The 22492-nt window shown below is 40.6% G+C and overlaps 3 protein-coding genes across 6 annotated transcripts; 2 read left to right on the top strand and 1 right to left on the bottom strand.

Annotated features, from left to right (window-relative positions):
- The first annotated feature begins 1523 nt into the window (after positions 1-1523).
- tmprss5 (transmembrane serine protease 5) lies at positions 1524-8090 on the top strand. Its single transcript, XM_020614832.1, has 13 exons — positions 1524-1643; positions 2471-2609; positions 2967-3047; positions 4136-4249; positions 4630-4765; positions 4953-5066; positions 5172-5215; positions 5335-5497; positions 5625-5809; positions 6724-6822; positions 6946-7088; positions 7203-7355; positions 7950-8090. The coding sequence occupies exons 1-13, from the start codon at positions 1641-1643 to the stop codon at positions 7956-7958; spliced, it is 1383 nt and encodes a 460-aa protein (XP_020470488.1). The 5' UTR covers positions 1524-1640; the 3' UTR covers positions 7959-8090.
- Positions 8091-8216: 126 nt separating this feature from the next.
- On the top strand, positions 8217-11089 carry pih1d2 (PIH1 domain containing 2). The gene is made up of 5 exons (XM_020614837.1): positions 8217-8493; positions 9615-9741; positions 9823-10062; positions 10193-10467; positions 10620-11089. The coding sequence occupies exons 1-5, from the start codon at positions 8311-8313 to the stop codon at positions 10752-10754; spliced, it is 960 nt and encodes a 319-aa protein (XP_020470493.1). The 5' UTR covers positions 8217-8310; the 3' UTR covers positions 10755-11089.
- Positions 11090-11181: 92 nt separating this feature from the next.
- dixdc1a (DIX domain containing 1a) lies at positions 11182-21854 on the bottom strand. 4 transcript variants are annotated; one of them, XM_020614833.1, is made up of 16 exons: positions 21519-21854; positions 21228-21417; positions 17714-17871; positions 17482-17627; positions 15335-15424; positions 15033-15086; positions 14893-14943; positions 14522-14626; positions 14379-14432; positions 14203-14289; positions 13401-13478; positions 12783-12944; positions 12620-12686; positions 12318-12426; positions 11985-12093; positions 11182-11739 (listed from the first exon to the last, which is right to left on the bottom strand). In XM_020614833.1, the coding sequence occupies exons 2-16, from the start codon at positions 21248-21250 to the stop codon at positions 11656-11658; spliced, it is 1377 nt and encodes a 458-aa protein (XP_020470489.1). In that variant the 5' UTR covers positions 21251-21417; positions 21519-21854; the 3' UTR covers positions 11182-11655. The 4 variants fall into 4 exon arrangements, with proteins under 4 accessions (XP_020470489.1, XP_020470492.1, XP_020470491.1 ...); XM_020614836.1 differs by having other exon boundaries at positions 17482-17624; XM_020614835.1 differs by having other exon boundaries at positions 21228-21369.
- Positions 21855-22492: the final 638 nt, after the last annotated feature.

Genomic DNA, 22492 nt, shown 5'->3' with positions numbered 1-22492 from the left:
AAAAATTTAAAAAAGGTTCAAATTGTTTATTTTTCTGATTAACATGTTATGTTTAAGATATTTATGTTATGGTGAGAGCAGCACCAAATCCTATTATTTGAGAAGCTGGAAACAAAACAACTGGCATCTTTGTTTGATAAATGTCTTACAATGACTTCTCAGTTATCACAATTGCTTTCTGTCGATTGACTAACTGATTAATCATCTAACTTTTCAGCACTAAATATAACACTTAAACACCACCAGAAAGCAAGTATCAAAAATACCTATTACAATGAGTTCAAAACAGAAAAACTGAATCTTTTAACCTTCATCACAGTAGAATGCAGGGTTGTTAAGACCGCATTAGTTTTAGCTAAACTATGGAAATAAAAAATGAAAATGAGATTATTCATCTTCCCCAAATGATTTCTAACAAAGCGAATCCAGTGAATGGCAGCTGAGTAAATCACTGTTTACTGAGAAAACAGATTTCACCCGAAGAGGGGGGACACCAAATCCCTGTGAAAATTACCAAACAGCAGCTATGTTTTCCTTGCTCCTCTGTTTGCTTCTGCAGGAGAACAATTGAGTGCAATGCTAATATTATCAAACATTATTAACCTCACTGCCCTCATGATATGAACTTCAGCTGTTGCTCCATCACATGCAATGTGCATCACTGCTGCAATGCTCATTATTCTGTGTTTGATTTCCAAATAATTCCATATGACACCCATTAGACGGGCCATTTCTTAGATTCATCCTCTACAGTCAGACAGTGAGGAATTTTACTTCTGGCAGTCATTCCCTTCACCTGGACTCAGGCTAATCCCATACCAAGCATATGGGAGATACATAAATAACCTTTATTTACATGGATACAATGATGTATTTATCTTCAATATGAATTCACAAAATTAAGTGAAGGCAGGCTTTGATCTCTCATCTCTGAGTTCAAGCTAATTTTTCACTATAGTCAAATAGCATGTATTCCTTATCTCATTTTAGAGCCAATTATTACTTTTTGAAGCCACTCAAGTCACCTACTATACTTCAAAGAACAAATATGATATAGAGAAAAACAATACTGACACAAACAGCGACTGTGAGCTGGATAAGAGACAGCAGTGAAAGTCTCCTCTGTCACCGGGCAGACAGAGCAGACTTCATTTTGTTCTTGAGTGCCGAGAGATGATAGCTTTGGATTTCACAAGAGGAGGACTGACATGATATGAGACTTTTCAACAATCTGCAATAATGACCTTTTTGCAGATCCTACAAACTGTCAAGTAATAACATGTCTCAGGTGAAAATGGACAATCTTTTGGCACCAGTAAAAAGTGTTACCTAGCAACCCCCCAGTGCCCTATCAGTAGTCAGCTTGGAGGCATCTCTGGAGATGCCCCCACCCTACAAAGACCTGGTTCAGCTTGTGTCCACAGGCCCCATGAGCCCCCTGGACAAACAACAGAGTCATTCTCTGCACCACTGCTGACCTCTTTGTCTCTTTGTGAGGGGAAAATCCACAGTTGCATTCTGCCACAAATAGCAAAAGGTGCATCGGCTGTGAGAGGGACGCATCTCTCTCCCACCAGCACAGACCTGCAGATGAACAAGGATACTGCTGCCTTTTCCTCAGGACTGTACACAAGGGAAACATGGTAAGAAAAGAGAGACTATGTATATATAAGATTCACTACACCTTGGTCCATCTTTCTAATGTAGGCAATCCTGACAACACCTCTCTCGCAGTCACCTTCACAATTTACAGTAACAGCTGGTGTGTACACATGTACTGTTTGCTTCAAACTTGTCTCACACTTGTTTCTGTCACACTTATGTTTTATTTTTATATCATTTATGTCCATCTTGCGACCTATGCTGTACAGCTGTCCTGAATCTGTAACTGCTCCCGCACTATACATAAATAATTGCAGAGGCCACGATTACATGCAATTGCCACAGTAATACAAGACAGCAGATGGTAAAGCATTCATTTAGATGAACTGTACTGTGTAATCGTATAACACCAAGTCTGCATCTCACATCTATGAAGAGCTTTATTATAATTACTGTAATACTCTCAATATGTCACTTAGAGAAACAGCTGCTCCTTGGGGAGTATGTCCAACAAAAACCCAAGCGCTCCAGAGTGATGCAACAGACAAGAGCAAGAAATGTGCTTCAACTTCAAACCAAACTGTTGTGCAAGACCCAAAACAGGCCAAATGCTGAATCATAATACCTCGTTCAATGAGGAGATTAATGACAAACACACACAGCTTTGACTCTATAAATCTGGCCTGGTCAGAGGTGCCTAATATCTAGGATTACTGTGCTCCTAATTAAATGTGTGTCACAGGTGCACTTTTGTTGAGAAGCAGATGATCAGCAGGTCGCAGTTGCCACAAGCAAGCAAGGATGTCAAAATGTTATCATATACAAACAAGCTGCAACTGTGGTCTGACATGACTGCTGTAACTCCTAGAGTCTTGATGGAGACACATTATCAGTGATTGAGAACCCAGCGGCTGTCAGTCATCCCTTTCACTCAGAGAACACAGCAGGAGTTGCAGGGACCAAAGGAGCGCAGGGCTGGTTAAAAGGCATTCATTCTACGACTCACGGTAAGCTCTGGCAGTGGAACCGCATGGACATCAGCACCAGGCTACAGCAGTAATCCTGCTCCCTTTGTGCAAAAAAACAACAGAGTGGTGAAAATACGCCGCCGTGTGTAAAGCACAAGCCTAATTAAACTAACAGCAGTGTAGTAAGTACAGTCAAGTAGTACAACATGGCAGTAAAAATGTCACCATGTATAGCCACTTACAACTTGTTAGTGCTGTGCATGAATATAGCTTTTCATTTCTGCCTCTGTCTTGTTGCTGTGTGTCACTACTGTATATAACAGTTGACATTTAATAATTCATGTTGCTCTATCTGGGCTCAGAAGGTATTAACTCCAGTCTTAACTGTTGCTTCAGCTCACAGGCTGCTGAGGCTGCTGGCAGCAGTGTGTGCAGTTGGACTCCTGGGAGGCTTAGCCGTAGGTGTCTGGTTTCTAGGTGAGTCACAGTCTCAGAAAGAATCGCTTAATGAGCTTAGCAGTAACCGGGGGACAGAAATTAATAACTACTCAAACTTCGGTGCATTTTCCTATATAGCAGCGCCCAGTTGATAGTGGATTTCTGAGAGCGATATTTCAGCATTTGAAAATGTTTAAAATTTCAATATAGGGCTGCAAACAACAATTATCAGTGATTAACCTGTTCTTTATTTTCTGAATAACTGATTCATTGTTTGGTCTAAATAATGTCAGAAATCAGTAAAACAAAATCAAATCTTTGATTTGTCTATACAGTAATACTGCAATATCTTGTTACTTAGCAGTTAACATAGGCTGTGGCAGGTACTGTATGTCTGCAATAAGCCAAAATGGCCATATTCACTCAGCCAGTTTATTAGGTACACTTGAGTGTAAAGTCTGCATGCCCTTATTTTTAAATGTACTAGCCTATTTTGCATTAAAAATTATGTTGACAAATTTTTTTGATTTACTCTTTTTGCCATTTCAAACTAAGGGGATGCAAACTTTTGCAATCAACTGTATAAATTATTTTATTCCCATTTTTAACTGTAGTAAAACAAGCAAAGCAGGTCCAAATAATGTCAGCAAAATTGATCCTACATCTTTGTGGACACGAGTTTAATTATAAACATCCCTAAACTTTGGATGATAATGGCTCACCAAAATGAAATGTAGGATGAACCAATGAAGAAATGTAGGATCCACTTTTTTTGGAGTGTGACCAATATTAAAGATTAAAAGACAGGATATGTCGCCCTCTGCTGCATCCGTTTTCTCTCTCTCTCTCTCTCTCTCTCTCTCTCTTTTTTAATTGCCTCTCAAGTCCTCCAGCAAAGATTTTACAGCAGGCAAAAAGTAATAATGTTCAGTACTATTTTAGTGAGCATTCTCCTAATCAGCAGGACTACTACTGATTAAAATATTTCAATAACTTCCTGTTCTGTATTGTAATATTTTACTGCTCTACAATGCTGGATTTGCCTGCTCTGTGTGCTGATTATCTTGTAATCTCTGGAAACAACAAGCAGCTGCTGATTAACTACAGTATATCTTTACCACATATAGTCAGACTTCTGCTGAGGCCATCCTCCTCCCAAAGTCCACTGGGACTTGGGGACACAAAAGAGACGGCTTTCTGCAATGTGACAGAGGATGTTTCTGTCTTCAGTCCCAGGAAAGGTCTGTATTTCCTCCCCTTTTCGGTGTTCAGTGAGCATTTGCTTCACTGCTGAATGGATTAACAAAGACTGCAGGCCTGTGTGGTTGTTTAGCTTATTGTTATGCGATTCTTTATATGGATGGATGGATGGGTGGATGGATTCTTCATACTGGGTCATGGCTCACTTCTTGAACAGTAGCAAAATGATCATTCATCAGCTGCTTCTTGTTGTCTTTTGTTCTCTCGAGAGATGCCCATTGACTGACATAAAAACATCACACATACATTAGCACAGATACTTGTGGTTTCCCTAATCATTTCCTACTACCAAGAAGAGGCTTGTTCATTACTGTCGACTGAGCACTTGTCTCCGGAGGGATATTCAATCAATCAGATTCAGTGTTTTACAGAATCAGCCCGGAGAACTCCCTCCTGGAAATCCAGCTGGGGAAGCTTCCCACCTGGCTGCCAGTGTGCAGCTATAGATGGAATTCTTCACTGGGAACACTGGTCTGCAGACAGCTGGGCTATCTGAGGTCTGCCCTCCTGACGCAATCACACAACACCTCTACCCTTAACAGGGATTGACACTGAGCGCCCACTCACTAAACTGTAGTTTTCTTATCCAGCTGTGACAAGGCTCGACTTAGTTATGATTTAATAATACCTTATTTACAATCTTGCTTCACACTTACACCCATTTTGTATATGTCCCCTTACCAGGCTGGCCAAGCATAAAGGAGTGAACCTCACTGATATTGGGCCAAACTATACTGATGGCTTTATACAAATTACCTCAGAACACAAGAGCCCTCTGGAAAATATATGGCAGTTCAGGTAAGGCTATTTGTTCAAGGATATCATTCTCATAATGACACAGAGAAAAACATGGCCGCTAACAGTAATTATGAGTCATTAGTTAACCCATTTATTTTCATTTAGGGGGAGCTGTAGCACAAGGAAGGTTATCGCTTTGCAATGTTTTGGTGAGCAAATTAAATTGAACTTTTTGTTTGACTTTGCACCCAACACAAAGCCCTGTACTATTTCTTACGCTTCTGACCAACCCAATTCAACTTTTTTTGATGAATGGATGTCTATGTAGAGTGTGGCACACGAGCAAAGCTGCCCAGGATAATTGGGGGAGTAGAGGCCGCGCTGGGCAGGTGGCCCTGGCAGGTCAGCCTCTACTACAGCAACCGTCACACCTGTGGAGGCTCTATCATCACTAGTCAGTGGGTAGTCACAGCTGCCCACTGTGTGCACAAGTAAGACTGCCAAACTTAGCAGCACAAAAATCAAAGGTTACAGCCTCCGAGAATAATTAGTCATTAACAGCTAGATGACAATTCTCACTCATCTGTGCCTCCTCTTCTTTCTCATACTGCATGTCAGCTACAGGCTGCCTCAGGTGTCCAGCTGGGTGGTCTACGCTGGTATTGTCACCCGCAGTTCAACAAAAATGACTCAGCACACAGGATATGTCGTGGAGAAGATCATCTATAACAAGAACTACAACCACAGGAGCCATGACGGTGATATAGCCCTGATGAAACTGCGGACCCCGCTGAATTTCTCAGGTCAGTCAGATTCACCACAGGCTTTACACACAACATACAGTAGCTGAAATAGCAACACTTCAGAAACAGAATGTTTCAATACTACAGCAGGCCTTCATCAGAATCAGCAATCACTTCCAGGTGTATAGGGTGGACCGACAATGATATACACTTTTATTACACACCAACTCAAAATCTTTCTCTGCAGTCACAGCATCTTAAACAACAGATTATTTATACAACTTCAAATGTAAGCATACAACCTCAGAGTTTAATGACTCCCTTCAGTCACATTTAAATTATTCTCCTTTGAGTTTGTCTGATGTGTTTTTTCACAAAAGTCCAATTACCTTGTAAAAAAGGAAATCTTGATATTATACCTACTGTACTCCTTCTGCTTCATTAAATAATCTAAAATACATAAATATGCAAAGACTGTTCATTTCCAATATGTAACTGCTGCACCCAAGACGTCTGGTTAAGTCCATTCTCAGTGTATGTGCACGGAAAGTTTCAAGTTTCCACATTATACTTCTGTAAGTTGCATGCCGAACTACGATTGGCATCCGTGTCATTAAATCATTTTTGTTGGTATGTCTTAAACTGAGACTTCAGGTGAGCACAAAGAAACTTTCCCCCTTCAAAGGATGAATGATAAAACAGCCTTCTAGTGTGAAACTCTGCACATTTATCATTCCACAAAGTGAAGCAGCAATAAGCTAAACACATTTTTGAAAGCAAGGGAACTTTAAGGCCTGATGATTTGCAGACCCAATTGTAATCAGAGTACAGAGAGCGTAAACTTGAGGGACCCCACAAATGTAGTATACGTACAGTATGTGTATCAAACAGCATATGAGAGAAGCCTTAATGGCTATAAAAAGGATTTGAACACAACATTATAAATCTATCCACATGCCAACCTGAAATTCTAGACACAGTTAGGCCCATCTGCCTGCCTCGGTACGACGATGATCATCCAGGAGGTACACGGTGCTGGATCTCTGGCTGGGGATACACACAGCCTGATAGTGGTAAGACACTACTCTGCATTTCTCTACAGCAAATTTACACCTGCTCCAAGTTTAAATCAAGCATCATGACTGAATGTACCAAGTGTATTTGAAGAGCAGCCATAAATACGTTTTCTCTCTTAGTCCACTCACCTGACTCCCTGAAAGAGGCACCAGTTCCCATAATAAGCACAAAGAAGTGTAACAGCTCTTGCATGTATAACGGAGAGATCACACCTCGGATGCTTTGCGCAGGATACACAGAGGGAAAAGTGGATGCCTGTCAGGTCAGATGCATGTTTTGAACCATGCCTTGCAGAGGCTTTTGAAAAGATCCAACCCCTTTTCTGCACAAGGAAAACTGGGTCATCAATGAACAGTGTTTGCGGTTACCTCTCTAGGGGGACAGTGGGGGTCCTCTGGTTTGCCAGGATGAAAATGTGTGGAGGCTGGTAGGGGTCGTCAGCTGGGGGACAGGCTGCGCTGAGCCCAACCATCCTGGGGTTTACACCAAAGTGGCTGAATTCTTGGGCTGGATCTACGAAATGATTGAGGTAGACAGACTTTTTAGAAATTCTCTAGTAAAAAAAAAGTAATTTTTCAAATAATCAACTAATTGTCTACTCTTAAAAAAGAAAAAAAAAAAGTAAAAATCAATCCAAGGTGACATCCTGAGAATCTTTTTTTTTTGACCAGGCACTGTAAAATTCAAAACACTTGACCATATAAGACAAAAAAAAGTAGCAAAGCCTTTAGGCTGAAGTGCCCAACAGTATGTAAAGAAGTTAATGTTAGTGTCACATTGACCAACTTTAAAATGCATCAACAATAAAGATGATCTAATAATATAACACTGAGTATTTTTGACACTACATTTTGCTGATATTGCATCCATTCTTCTGTTTAAGTAACCTTTAGAACACAGGATTTCTACTTTTTATTGAATATTTTTAGATTTTATTTTTACTAGAGCAAAAGGTGACTACTTCCTACTTCAGAAATATCAGAGAGCCCAAATTCATTTCATACACACACATTCTCTTGTTACTGGCATAATCTGCAACAAACAAGACACTGGAAATGGAATGCAATGGAATATGATAACGATTTTTACACTGATTGTTAATAATGACTGTTGCTCTTTGCAGAATTACTGAAGAGGACTCAAGCACGAAAAGCAAAGGCTACTACTGTAAATCACATTTAATCTTTTTACTATAAATGTCCTTTATATAATGTAGGCTACACATAAGACTGACTGAAGACATTAACATGTATTTCTACATTACATTTTTCATGTACTGAATATAAATTATGCCTCTTATTAAACTGTGTCCAGTGTGGTGTTATTGAGCTGCAGTTCTGCTTTTAGCCGCCAGGTGGTATCTGTGTAACGTTTCCTCTCTTCTAGTTTCCATAGCAACTGACAACATTAGCTAACCTAGCGCTAGCAAGTGGCTGACGCTAGTTAACGTCGGTGTTTTGTAACTCCAAAATAGTCACCTTAAGATGTCCTCGGCTAGCTGTGCAAAAGATGCTTTGCAGCAGCTCAGCCAGTTTTGGTCCATGCTGGACGAGCTTTCTCAAAGTGACCCTGCGGCCTACCGCAAGTTCATTCAGAAACAGATGAAGGAAGGCACGGACTTCAGCGCACCGCCCAAGCTCGTCTCTTGTATTTGCGCTGAAATGCTGGTAAGTCCTCTCGGTGGCAGAAGTTTAATAACTGCCAACTGGATGTTAGACAATTTTAGCTGCTGTAGCCACCACGCCTGCAAAAAGGTTTCTCGTGTCAAGCGTGTTGTCAAAGCAGGGAAAGCACAGGTGTTGCTCATTAATGATGGCTGCGATCCATGTAGCTCACCTCCAGGTTCAGCACAGGTATTGACCTAGTGTCTTAGGATAATGGCCATATTAACCTGGCAGGGGCCCCAGGGTAACGCTGTGAGCCCCAGTGTACACGAGTTGCATTATTTCCCCTGGAACCCTGAAACCAACCAGTTCTCAAGCTTCAACGATGACCTTATTAATCCAGTAGTCAACTGGCAGAAAATTAACCTGGAGCACTTTTGATAAATTGATTATTTGCAGTATTCGTTTCTTAAGCAAATGTGAATATTTTCTGAGTTTTCATAAAACACAGTTTTGCAAAAAGTGAGAAAAACATGAACTAGAACAGCTGATGTCTTCACACTATCCATACATGACCAGGGCCACAGGATGGAGGACCCACCATAGTTGATATTGTCCTTCAGAGGTGCAAATAATCAAATAGTTGAGCCAAAATGATACAGTGTACACCCGGGGTTAGGGGTCTGAGGGTTTAGACCCCCTGGACAACCCTTTCTGGTTGGTAATGCAGCCTTGGGTAGGGTCACAATCTCTGGTAAATAAGAAAAGACAAGAATCTATAGATATAAACAGAATTGCAAATCCATCAGGTTTATATTTGTATAGTATTATCTGTCCACTAGGATTGTATGTAAAGGTTGTTTGAATTACTGATAAATTTACAGATGACTTTGTAGATTATTTGTTTGGTCTATAAAATGTAAGCAAATAGTGAAAATAGTATAATTTTTAAAAACATAATTGTAGTGATAAATAAACAGTGAAAAACCCAAAGCTTTTCAGTTTACTGTTTAAAAAAACTATTCACCACTGAGATGCTGGAATGAGTCATTTTTTGCCATTTTTAATTAATAGGTAGACATTATGGCCATTTAATTTTCTGTCAGTCAACAATTCTTCCTTTCAGCTTTGTGTGTTTTTGAAAGTTTTTTGTTTTACAGACAGTACCTTTGTGTCGCTAACAGGAGCCTAGGAAAGGTTTGCTGTATATCAACATATGCAGCTGGAAACGTGTGCCTGCACCTCAGGATCCCAGCAAACCACTGCCTTTGTGCGCAGGAACACTGGAAACAGACACACATGAAGGTCAAGGTAAAAGGCAAAACTTTGCAGGCCTTTGTGTTACATGATATAAACAAGAAAACTTATAAGCCTGGTGTTTTCCTTCTCTAGGCTTGTACACTGTGTTGGATGTAGCATTAAACCCTGCTGTGCTACAGGAAAAGAAGGAGGACAACACAGAGCTTAACCAGGTCTATATGATGGCTATGAGCTTTGCCTGTCAGAAGCATGGAATCAGGTTGTCTCAGCAGTACACTGTTGTTAGCCATAACCCAAAAAGTAGCCTAGATGACATGCACCGTCGACTTGGATATCGGCGGTGGCCTGACACCTCCAGACAACCTGACACAGGTAGAGCAATAAGCCTTATACCCTGATAAGCTGGTACAAGCCCTTTATGTTGAGAGAGTTTCCTTTGCTGCTGCAGGTGTATCATCTTACTCCTTGTCCCACAGCTTCTAATAACCCATACTTTTTACAGCCAGTGAAAGCCCAGCTGCCCTCCTGCAGCACATCTCCTCTCTACGTACAGAGAAACAAAATGAGGAGCTGGCAGCCCAAATTATTTGTGGACCTGCAGAGCACAAAAAGAAGAATTTGATCCAGGTCATCTCCAGCACTTTTCAGCAGCCTCAGAAGCCTGAGTACCAACTTGAGGTGAAGACTAATGCAGAAGGAAGTCCTTGCAGTGTGGAGCTTACAGTGGAGTTGCCAAAGGTTTGCTCCATATCAGAGTGCCAGCTGAAAATCTCCAAGGTTAGCAGTTACACACTCCCTTGAACAGTTATAATGAACCACTTTAGAATCCACTGCGCATCAGTGCATCATTGGATGCCATAAAAAATACATAATTGGCCTGTTTCTGCTGTTGAAAGTCTTATAAGAGTCTGATGTATTTGTCTCTGCAGGATGATGTCTTACTGGAAGTGGAGGGTGTTTACTATTTACTTCTGGAGTTTCCAAATGCTGTAAATGAAGACACTGCCTCTGCCATCTTTAACAAAAAGAAACGAAGGCTGTCTTTGTGTGTGGCTGTTTTGTGACCATTTGCCTTAATAGAAAAAAACACACCTACACAGAGGTGAGGAGTCCTGCTGGAAATTGGGCTCAGAAACTGTGAAGTAAGGGGGTAAAATTCTGACAAATAACCCAAACAAATTAGATTCCCACTGTGCACTCTAACAAGCCTGGAGAACACATTATACTGTAAACTATTAAACCTCAGCAATAATAAACAACTCTTCTGTAAACTGATCCATTATCAAAACTAAAATGTTTTCCTGAAGCAAGATGGTCACTGTGTGGGTTGATGAGCTGCAGCAAATTTGACGCAAAAAATTAATTGACTTTAATGACAGTCTGTGTGTTTTGTTTATTAATACATCAATGTATGAGTGGAAGTGTATAATGGCTAGGAGCTAGCACACAGTGCTTTTACCGTACACTAGGGTAATAATTGACAGTAAAATGATCCATGCAATAATTCATGTTTATTAAAACAACAAAATAGCTGCAGAACATCAACATCACTATTTGGCAATCTGGAGCATGTGAAAAATGTCAGTAAACACTTTAAAGGTTTGCGTACTACACACCGATTACAGTTTCGTAGAGCACAACTTATCACGTGTTATTTATTGTAAATCACATTAACAATAATTCAGTTTCATTAACATTACTGACCATTAATAATTGGTTGTCCCACATATTAATTTATGAGCTGCAGACAATGTCTAATATGCATTCCTTCAAAAAAAAAAGTGGTCAAGTCAAATTTTTCATATGAAACATTCACTTTTAAAACATGACTTCATATCAAAATGGTGTTACATCCATTGGTCCCAGTTAATTGAGCTCTGTTATGGCATCACAAGAATTTTAAGTGGAGTGCAGGTCCAGTGGCATCAGCTGAGGTTTGTTGTGGTGATCTCTGGTTTTCTGGCTTTACCTCCTCTCTCCATGGTCCTCCTCCACCCAGGCTACAATCTTCCCCTCCCAGCCAGGCACGACCGCCCCATCCTGGAACACCTGAACAGTCAACATCTAGTGTTAACATAACCAACAGAGACACGTGCATTTACAAAGAAAACAACTACTCTACGTCTACTCTGTCAAATTCTCTGGAACAGAAACCTGGCCTCTGTCTGTGTTGTGAAATGTATAGCAGCCACGGGTATGACTAGTATATCATACCCCGTTCCTGGCGTTTTACACTTGCCTGCTAAAGCTGATGTGAAAAGAAGTATGGCTGGTAATGTTCCTCCCACACCTACCTCCTCTTTCACCGTGCCAAACTCTGGGTCAAGGGCCTTGAAGTGGTATCTGAAATTGCCTTGTCTGTCTACAGCAGCCTTAAAGTCCCGCAGTGTCACCTCACCCAGTCTGTAAGCACACACTGTCAGTCATGATTTATACATTTATACTAAGCACACACTGTCAGTCATGATTTATGCAAAGCAACATATAAACCCACAGAAGCATTAAGGTTTTCAAGGATAAACTAAGCAGCACAGCCACTGCAGCATAGGTCTTGTTATGCAAAAATACAGCTCTAAACAGCAATTTGCTTAGAAATCATGCATGCTACACTAAGGGAACACACATACCTTTTTGGGATGTTAATCAGAAATGGAGTGAGTGAGCGATCAGTGAAGTAGAGCACTTTAGTGGAGACAGTGGTGTCCAATCCTGGACTGCTGTGCGAATGCGCCATTTCTGGAAATAATAATAAAAAAAAAGGTTTTCACAGCCAGACTCTAAAATGGTTCCAACCTCAACAGTCATGATAATAATGCCTTCTCCCTCAATAGCAGTGTAATGGAAAGGCACAATTAGATTTAACAGCCCAATATGAGATGTCGCAGAGGACGACAAAGCCCAAACAAAACAAGGATTTTGTTTGTCTCACTTGAGCTCGGCGGCCAGGAGTCCCGGTCTGTGGAGTTGGCTCTGCGTCCTGGTGATTTAAATTCCTCCTAGTAGACAGATTCATTTGTTGTTGACTCATCATTCATCAGGTGACAGGTGTATTGCTACTTTTTAGGTGGGCGTGTGTTTGTGAGAGTGTGTACCCGTCTGTCCTGTCTGCACTGGGTGTCCAACGAGTGTAATCGGTCCATGAGACTGGACACACCCTGCTCCAGAGTGTCCAGGGTGTGATGCTGAGGGTCGTGGCCAGAAAAACTGTCCCTCAAACTACGCAAGGCCTCCCTGACCAGCTGTAGCTCTTCACCCTGTGACAAACAGCTTCTCTATAATCACACATTTTTTACTGTATGGCTTTTTTTTATGTCTAGGTTAATAAGTATGGGTGCCCAATTTTTTTTGTCTTTTAAAAGAAAAAAGCATCTAAAAGTAAAAATGGTAACATCAAAATACTCATGTCAATGATTATACTCACTAGTTCAGAATTGAGTTGAATTTCGGTCAGTATGTCAATATTTTGGCAAAATATCTTATTTGTGTCATATAATCCTGACCCAATAACTGACATATTATTTCATAAGTCATCATTTTGATGGATTCTGTTGTCATTCAAACAATCTAATACAGTAAATCTGATTTACAATTTACATCAATAACTTAATCAGTTTTTCTTTTCCTTCCATAATTGAGCTTCTACATAATAAGAAATCAAAATCAACACATAAAGGTGCAGTTGATATTATTATTACAAAAAGGGCACATACTGGTGCACTGTGCTGGAAGGCTGGAGGGGTAGTCGAAGCCACAGAGTTACTGTAACCACCACTGTCACTCCTGAACGACTGCAAAATGAACAACAATATATGTAATTATGTAAAAATGGCCGAGTGAGGCTCATTTTTTGAAGGATTCATTTGATGATTGTCTATAATTATCTTCTCATCAACAAATGCCATGAAAATCAAATCAGTAGCCAAAGCCTGAAAGAGCTGTACGCCTCTATTGTTGTCCAAAAACATCAGGGAGCCACACTGTTGCATCGGCTGACATGTTTCTTCATTACAATGAACACGGGAACAGTGAATTATTTTGAGTCAATCTCACATACTACATCATCCCGCTGCAAGAAATAGTCACTAGAAAGTAGTCGCCAAGGAACGCATCGCTCTACTGTGGTTACAAAGACTTCAGTGCCTGGCCGTGCTAGGAAATGGATTCACCTTTTACAAAATAAAAGTATTAATTTCAAACATGTAAAGTCAAGTGTACAAATACAGAATACCCAAAATCCAAATCTCTTTTTAAAATGTACTTGTTTTATAGAGTTTTTAAATTTGATTATTTACCTAAATTCTTTTTAATTATTCTATATTTCTAGTATTGGTTTTACCTGTTCATGTTTTGTTACCAAATTGGACTTTGAAATATTTTTATGTGTTGCCTTTTGTGATTACTTTGGCTTTCAAAAGTGCATTATGGAAAACTTTACAATTCACTATTTTCATATCTGTGATTTACAGCCAAACATATGTTGTGGAAATACTTGAAACATGTCATGATCCACACCCGTCCAAGGCTGCCATCATGTGCTTTATGCTGAGCTTCATCGAGCCTTTGTTGCTGCAGTATTCTGTCCTTCTTCCCGAGCTGCTGCTGTTGTGACAAAAAGATGGATGACCTAAGTCTTTATATGTTTATATGTATCTAAACAATGCATTGAAGAATAAACAGTTAGACGATACCTCATATTCACTGAGTAGCTTGCTCCTTTCGCTCAACTTGCATTTGAGCTCTGTCTGCACACAGATAAATGAACGTGACATACGAGTGATATATTGCTCACACATATTTTATCATCTCAAACTGAAATCATCACTTGTCTCACATTCTCCCCTTCCAGCTGATCTTTGGCCATGTTGCACCTCAGTAGCTCCTGCTTTAGCTGCAGCACAGCATCCTCCTGCACTGCCAGGCGCTGCTGCAGAGCATCCTAATGAGAAGCAGAGGCTGATTAAAGAAACGTCCAGAGAGGACCTGAATACTTATTTATATTGCATCCACCTGCCTTATTGACAGCACACACCTACAGCACTTTTAAATGTTATCATCTTTATAGAGGAATGAAAAATATATATTGTGTATGATGGAAACTGTAGAATCATCATTTTGGGAGGTTACACGAGCAGAAGCGATTCAGTTTTATCTTTCGATCTGATTTAATTCACACACAACAGACAATTGAAGTAAGCGGTTTACCTTGATGGCCTGAATGTGGCGCGTCTCCTGTTTGTGTCTTAGCAGTTCCCTCTAAGAGCCACACAAATGCACAGAGAGATTACAGAAATAAAGCAGTTCATCTACAGCATATTAAACCCAATTATATTTACTCACTGTACCTTGAGATCAAGGACTTCCTCCATGCTTTGGTCCAGACGACTGCGGGTTAGAACCTTCAAAGGGAGAGGGCATGAGCAGTGCAATTAGAGAATGGAAAAATGTCAGAGCATATGAGGAGGCAGTGGGCCTGCATGACAGCAGGCTAGCAGATCAGAGAGATTCATTTGTGCTCTGTGGTAGCCACTCTCTAGACAAGTGATGGCTGCACACATCATCACAGCAGAAGGGCTGACAATGACCCTTCACACAGAGCAGGGATCAAGTGCTGTTTTCTCAAGTTAGCAGAGAGCAGGCACTGTACCAGCTGCTGTTCAGCGTTAGTCCGGTTATCTCCGACGCTCCCAGATCCATCCTGGTCCTCCTCGGGGAGGGAGCCGTGGAGCAGCAAAGCCTGAGGACAAAAAACACACACATATGTAGACACAGAGCGGTGGCCTGTAAGCTGTGCTAATCACATATACATGGCAGAGAAGCCTGATAAAATTCGGCATTTGTATTTGTAAATACAGCAGTCCTGTGTTTTTATACTTGGCTGCACAACAGCTTTCCATTTAAGCCAACAAAGCCAGTCATTTGAATTGAACTGAACTGAATCAAATTGAAATCAAAGTGAAAAGCTCGCAGACATATACGCAGGCTTCAATCTCTCACCTACCCACGTACACACAAACACATTCAAAGTCTGGAAACAAAAACTCTCCCCTGATATTCAGTCTGAATCCAGAAGACAACTAATGTAAGTCAGTTAAATTACTGGTGACCACTTTTAAGTAACTATGCACTTGTTTGTATTGTTTGTTATTTTGGCCATATTTTCTTTACTGTATTGCATTTGCTTGATTTCAGTTACCAGGGAACAAGCATCGTTGCCCGCTTATTTTATTTTGGCTTCTTTGGTTTTCCTACGTGTGTGACTACAGTACATACATCCATATAAATCCTTGAGGATCACTGTGAAGTCTAAAATATCTGTAAACCACTGTGTTTTGTTTCTCTTCATTCATTTGAATTTCTGAACAAATCTGAGCTGTAGGTGGTGAGTCAGAGAGCTGGAGACAGAGACAGAGCTGTGCAGCTTAGCAGAAACACTGCTCTCAGTTTGGCCATGTGTTTGTGTGTGTGTGTTCTGTGTGTAGTGGTCAAGGAAAGCTATTTCTGTCAAAGTCAGCTCACACATCTATTTTTAAATACTGTGCATTGACTTGATTTAGCTACACCACTGACTGTAGTTTCATACAAGCCACAACTCCTCGTCTTTCTTTACGTGAAAGCTATGGTCACATGTACATCTTTCAACGTGTTTAATAAATTACAGCAAATACAAATTGTCAACAAATATATGTGAACAAATAGTAAACAGTTTGTGTATATATACATACAAAAAGCATGTTCATAAACTATGAATGTAAATAACATCATGATTGTATATAATATATAATACCGCATATTAAGGCAATATTACAATAAATTCAAAGATTATTTGTATATTTCGGAAATAATCCAAATGTTTCTTTCATTTCCACTGTATTAGAAGAAACCAGTCAGTGACCTAAACATTAATATCACAGAGATACACTTGAATGAACTGGTGAATGGCAGCCAGCCTGTGCATTGGTAGAAGAAGAGACATTAGATGGTCAGCCTGAAAATATTTGGAGGAAATTCAGAATCTCCCCGTACCCTTCTGCAGGTAGCCCTGAGCTGAATGTTTCTGATGAGCAGTAATGGGCCACATTAACCTCTGTTTGTCTGTTTTGTCTTTGTTGTGTCTTGCTTTTCTTCTTTTCTCTCTCCTCTATCCACTCACCCCAACCGGTCGAGGCAGAAGGCCGCCCACCAAGAGCCGAGGTCTGTCGGAGGTTTGTTCTTTTAAAGGGAGTTTTTCCTCCCCGCTGTCGCCAAGTGCTGCTCAAGGGTCTTTTTGTGTGTTTTCCTTATAATAGTGTATAATAGTGATTATGCAAAGTGCCCTGAAATGAGTGTTGTTGTGAACTGGTACTAGATAATAAAAAATGAATTGAACCGAAATGAATAACATGCAGGTGCTTTGATGAAGCACCTTGATCTTCCTAATGTCAATGATTTCAGTTTGGTTAAACTGTAACCTTTACAGGGACGCAGCATGTACTTCCTTTGTTTAATATTACAACTGAGCAACAGAGAATCTGGTGTTAATCTCATTGGACTGATAGTCAGAAAGAAAATGCTATTTTCCACCTATTTGAATCTATCTTTTAATCATTCATTTTATCACTATTAATTAAACAATGTGGTCTGTTGAAAAACATGGATGTTATGGGCAGAGGATCAGAAGTGTGGAACCAGGCTAAAATCTCCGTCTCTCTCACTCCTGAGCTGCAACTGTCGTCTGATGCATCTGCAGTTTGCCTTCTGCCAACGTTTTCGTGGTGCAGTTTGGTTTTAAGTGTGGTTTCACCACAAACTTACCTGTAGGCGGAACACCATCCTCCTGGCTTCATGCATCTCCTTCTCTAACTGCTCCTGGTGGGCGTCCAGCTGCTCCTCCCAGGACTTCCCTTCATCCTGTCCATCATGCCCGAGGGAGGGACAGAATCCACAGAGAGACACCTCTTCTAAAAAGAAGAGGGGAACATTGAAAATGAGACCAGGGAGATTCAATGCATTGTATCTCGTAGGAGCTGATGCGCGGTCAACCAACCTATGACAGATTTTTTCTCTGTCAGCCCAGGTTTTTCATCTAGGGGCTCCCCCTGGTCCTTAGACTGATCATGGACCGTTTCATCTTTAGAGGTGTCAGTGGGATGGCTAATAAGGTTCTCTTCTTTGGGGGAGTGAACAGGGCTGGCTGAGCTCAGGCTGAAACAGATGGTGGGCACAGGAAGGAATGACTGTTTGAATCTCCTGCCAAATGAGCAGCAATACAGAAACCTAGCTACACAAGATAACGTTCTACTGAAGACAAAATATGAATTAATAACATCTGGGTTAAATATTTTAAAACATGCAATGCCTATGGGAATATACAATATTACAGAGTAGCCAAGAATAAAATGAATGAAAGCACAGGGTTGAAACTTGTTTAGAAAATACGCAGCAGATGCAGGAGTGCATCCAACTGTGTCATTTTTCCCACAGGAAATTCTTTACATAGTTTGCTCCCCCTTCAGCCATAATTTCAGAACATGATGTGCATATGGTTTTTGAATAGCTGGATTTCTTGCAGCTTGTATGAATATATGTGCTGGGTTTTCTGAGAACATTTCCAGCAGCCTGAGGTTTGGGCTTGCTCTCATCTTCACTTTGCTGTGTTTGTAGAAACAGGATACAGCTACTGTGACCTATGACCTGTGACCTGTGACCTGTGGCATTATCAATGGTCCTTTAATGGCAGATTCCTTCCTTTTCCCTCCGTGTCCGCATGGAAAAACACACCTGCTTCTGTGGAGGCAGATGTAAACTTTGTGCTAGCAAAGGGACAGAAAAGCATCACAGTTCACCACCCTGCTCTGGAAGCTGAAAAACTAAGAAGGAGAAGAATAACTGGGGACTTAACTGGTGGATAGTACTGTGTGTAGAAGCAGAAGAATGTCATGAGGGATTGCACTTGCACAGTTATGTTCTTCCCATACGTATGAAGCAAAACTTTAATCATAGCTGATGAGATTTTCTGCTTATCTAATAGCATTGTTCAATCAGCACAACCGACAGTAAACAGCAACGCTTGCATTACAGTATGCATCACTTTTGAGTTCACACTGATTTTGTATGGAACAATTATGCACTTACTCCTGTGACATACTGTAGCAGTATAATACACACCTACTGCACTGTACGTTCTGTCTTTCAGCCACCACACACACTGTAAACAATCTACTACAGTGTAGCTGTGAGGCACTTAGGCAAAACTTGGAGATCAATGTCAACATTCTAAATGCTTAAAGTAGCAGAGCTAACATGCTGATCACATTTAACAAGTCAGCATGCTAACATTTATGAATTAGAATGAAACACATTTCATTGATATGTCTCCACACAGGAAAGTTATTATTATACATAAAAGTAACGCAGGTCTCACAGTATAATAGCAGCCAGTCCACAGCTTTTATTGCCTGTGATCATATAGCAAACAACATCTAAAAGGCATCTTCATCCTTGAAATGTAGCTTACAATAACATTTGTCTTGAGGTGTCTTTATCTTGCATATCATTGTGACAAACTTAACTGGTTACCACTTAACTCTATGAGACATTTTCATTGGTTTCTTTTTGCTTTAATCTACAGTAACTACCCCTTACACTGATGAAAATGTTATGCGGGTATTTCAGTTCAAACCAAAATACTGGTATATTTTGTCCTGATAATGGAGCTAGCGGAAAAGTCAGAAGATCACTAAAGATCACTAGGATTCATTGTCTGGGCACCACTGATATTTGCACTACATTTCATACAATTTATCCAAAAGCTGTTGAGCTGTTTTAGTTTGGACCCAACCCACTGACAGACCAAAACTGCCACCCTGCTGCTAGCACATGACTAGCATGGCCTAAGGAAAAACTTTGAATTTGGGAGAGTCTAGTCCAGTGAATACTGAGTGGCTAACATTGCCACACTGAGAAATCTCTGATAGTAAGGTCCTCCCTGCTCCTCAGGAAGAGTCACAGTATCAGGTCACAAAGTAACAGAAAACATGAGCTGAGCATCTTGTCAGATGCTGCTGTGATTAGTGTTTTTCCAAAGGGGATCAAAGAAGCCTCTCCTTGCTAATCTTGTTACTGCAGTCAATGACATTATGGAGATACCATCTATCATTGTCTCAGGGTGCAGCTCAATACACTAACACATTTCTTAAGATGTTCACTGCTGATCTGTTTCACCAAAAGAAACATACATATACTGACAGATTTGGGCCATATGGGTTAAGCCACAGATTAAGCACTGGGATTTGCAACAGATAAGATTCAGTGCAACAGATTAACATCATTTGATCAGCAGTGGTACAAAGGTACTACATACATTTTCTCCAGGGCTGCAATTTTGAGATACTTGAGTATTTCCATTTTATGCTACGTTATCCTTTCTTCTGCTCCTCTACATTTCAGAAGAAAATATTGCGCTTTTTACTCCCCTGCATTTGTCTGACAACTATAGTTCCTAGTTTCCTTCCAGAATTAGGATTTTACGTTAAAAACATAAGAATCTTATAATAACATACTGTACACAATGCAGAGCTAACATGAGCTAATATTTCACAGAAAAGCAAAGACTAGATAGAGGCTCAAAAATGAATACAAATAACTTTATCTTCTTATCTCCGCACTGATTTTCTGATGACCCCTCTGACCTGGACAGTTTCTCTTCAGTCAGCTGACAGTAAAATGCTGCAAATGCATTAATTCATTAGTATTATAACCCTAACGATGTTATAGATATTAATATATCAGTCGGGGGAACATTTTTTGTATCATGAGGTCCTTAATGTTTGATACTGTAAGCACATTTTGCTGATAATACTACTTAGAAAAAATTATTTTAGTGGGATTTGAACTGCAAAACTTTTACTTGTAGGGTAGTATTTTATATTGTATTGGTATTTTGACCTAAATACCTGAGTACTTCTTCCACCATTGGTGATCAGCATGAGGAGTTTGCACATTAAACAGTTACTGGAGCAGACTTTTATTTAGCAGGTAATTTTTAAGCACTAGTTCAAAATACAATACTGTAGTTGGCTTGTCTGGTAAATACCAAATCTTGGAAAATATGGCTGCATTATAGAATATGTTTAGAATCCAAAACCAACATTTCATATTTGTTGCTCTAATATAATTTATAATCTATAATCTCCATCCAAATGGTGAAACGGAAGAGCCAGTAATGGAAGTTAGACAGTGGTTGCTAGGCGATAGCAGCTCAGCTCACACGGACATAGACAGGGACACACCCACACCTACTGCACTGTAAACACCGAACAATAACCTGCCCATTTTGCATATTAGTGTCATGCTGTTATGGTGAAATGCATTTGCAGCACTGAGGCTGAGACACACATGCTGGTCAAGGTGATTACAACAATGTCCGGTCTCCTAAATTTAGGCCTCATGCATTGTTTATCTGTGCCACTGTTGCACTCATGCATTGCAGACAAAAAAAAGCATCCTGTCTGACACAATGTTAAAATAACAAGAAGAATTTAAAAGAAAACAGCTCTTACCATTTCATCTGTTTGGCTCCCATGGCGGTGTTTACAGGCTTAACCTCCCATACAGTCAGAGTCCTGCATCTGGGTGATGCCCTGCCTCCCAGTCAGGACCATAGCTCAAACACAGCCGGAGGCAGCAGGGAGGGGAGCAGCCCTGAAAGCAGAAACCAGAGGAGTCTCCACGCCACACGCTGTGTTTAATCTGAAATAACAGCACATTCAAATCCTCTCCAGCAGCACATTACTAAAACATTAAGCTCCAATTCCTAATCAACAGCCCTTAACCCTTCCCTTGAATCATACCGAGGCTCAGTCCTAGCTGGCAGAGACAGAGGGAGAGAAGATTGGGTCTCAGCAGCACCAGCCACTGAAATCTGCCTGGCTGCTCATTGCACTCGCCTTGTGGTTGAGCTCACCAGCTCCCATTCACGGAGACATTGTTTTTTGTTCCTTGTGAACAATAACTGATGCAGCTCTTGTGCATCTTTCCCCCCAGGTTTTCTCTGACGGTCTTTTTGCATCTATTCTCTCTGCCCTCCCTCCTCCCCTCTTTGTCTTCTGGTCGATCGTGCTGACTTTGTATCAGTCCCTGGTTCTTTCCATGAACCAGGATGTCAGAAGGCTCTGTCTGGGTGTGTTTACCCTCCCCACGCTCCCTCACTCCTCCTCCCTCCAATCCCCACTGCTCTCTTCTTTCACCAGGAGGAGGAGGGAGGTTTTCACATTCTCTCTGTATGCCACCGCAGTTAGAGCAAAATGAGAACCAGCATATGGCTAGAAAGATACATGAAAATCTATGTGGTAAAGTGTTAGATTGTTGACAAAATCACAAGCTTGCACAACAATAACATGAGCTGAAAGAGAGATTAGTACATTTACATAGTCAGAGGAAGTATGGAGGTACTTGGAAATAAATACACAATGTGGTATTTTCAGAATGTGTACATCTGCCTACAGCTTACAGCTCTTTTCACAGTATTCATGGTTAGCGAACAGCATTTTTACTGCAGCTGCAACAGAAAGCCCTAAAACCAGAATTTACTTAGAAAATGATCTAGAATAGCCTGTTGGAACCACATATCAGCTTCATCATTTCAGCTGTTGGCAGCAGAAACAAAAGGCTTTCTCTGACATGTGCTGCTGCTGTTAAGCCTTCACTTGAAAGGCATTTTGGCTGAGCATGCTGTCATTAACCTGATAGAAATGTTGCCAGTGTCATCAGCAAGAATATGAAACAGACCTCTACATGGCAGTGGGTCTTCAATTCTATATAAGCA

This window comes from Monopterus albus, unplaced genomic scaffold, assembly GCF_001952655.1.
Source record: "Monopterus albus unplaced genomic scaffold, M_albus_1.0 scaffold152.1, whole genome shotgun sequence".
NCBI lineage: Eukaryota > Metazoa > Chordata > Actinopteri > Synbranchiformes > Synbranchidae > Monopterus > Monopterus albus.
This window is presented reverse-complemented; position numbering and strand designations above follow the sequence as displayed.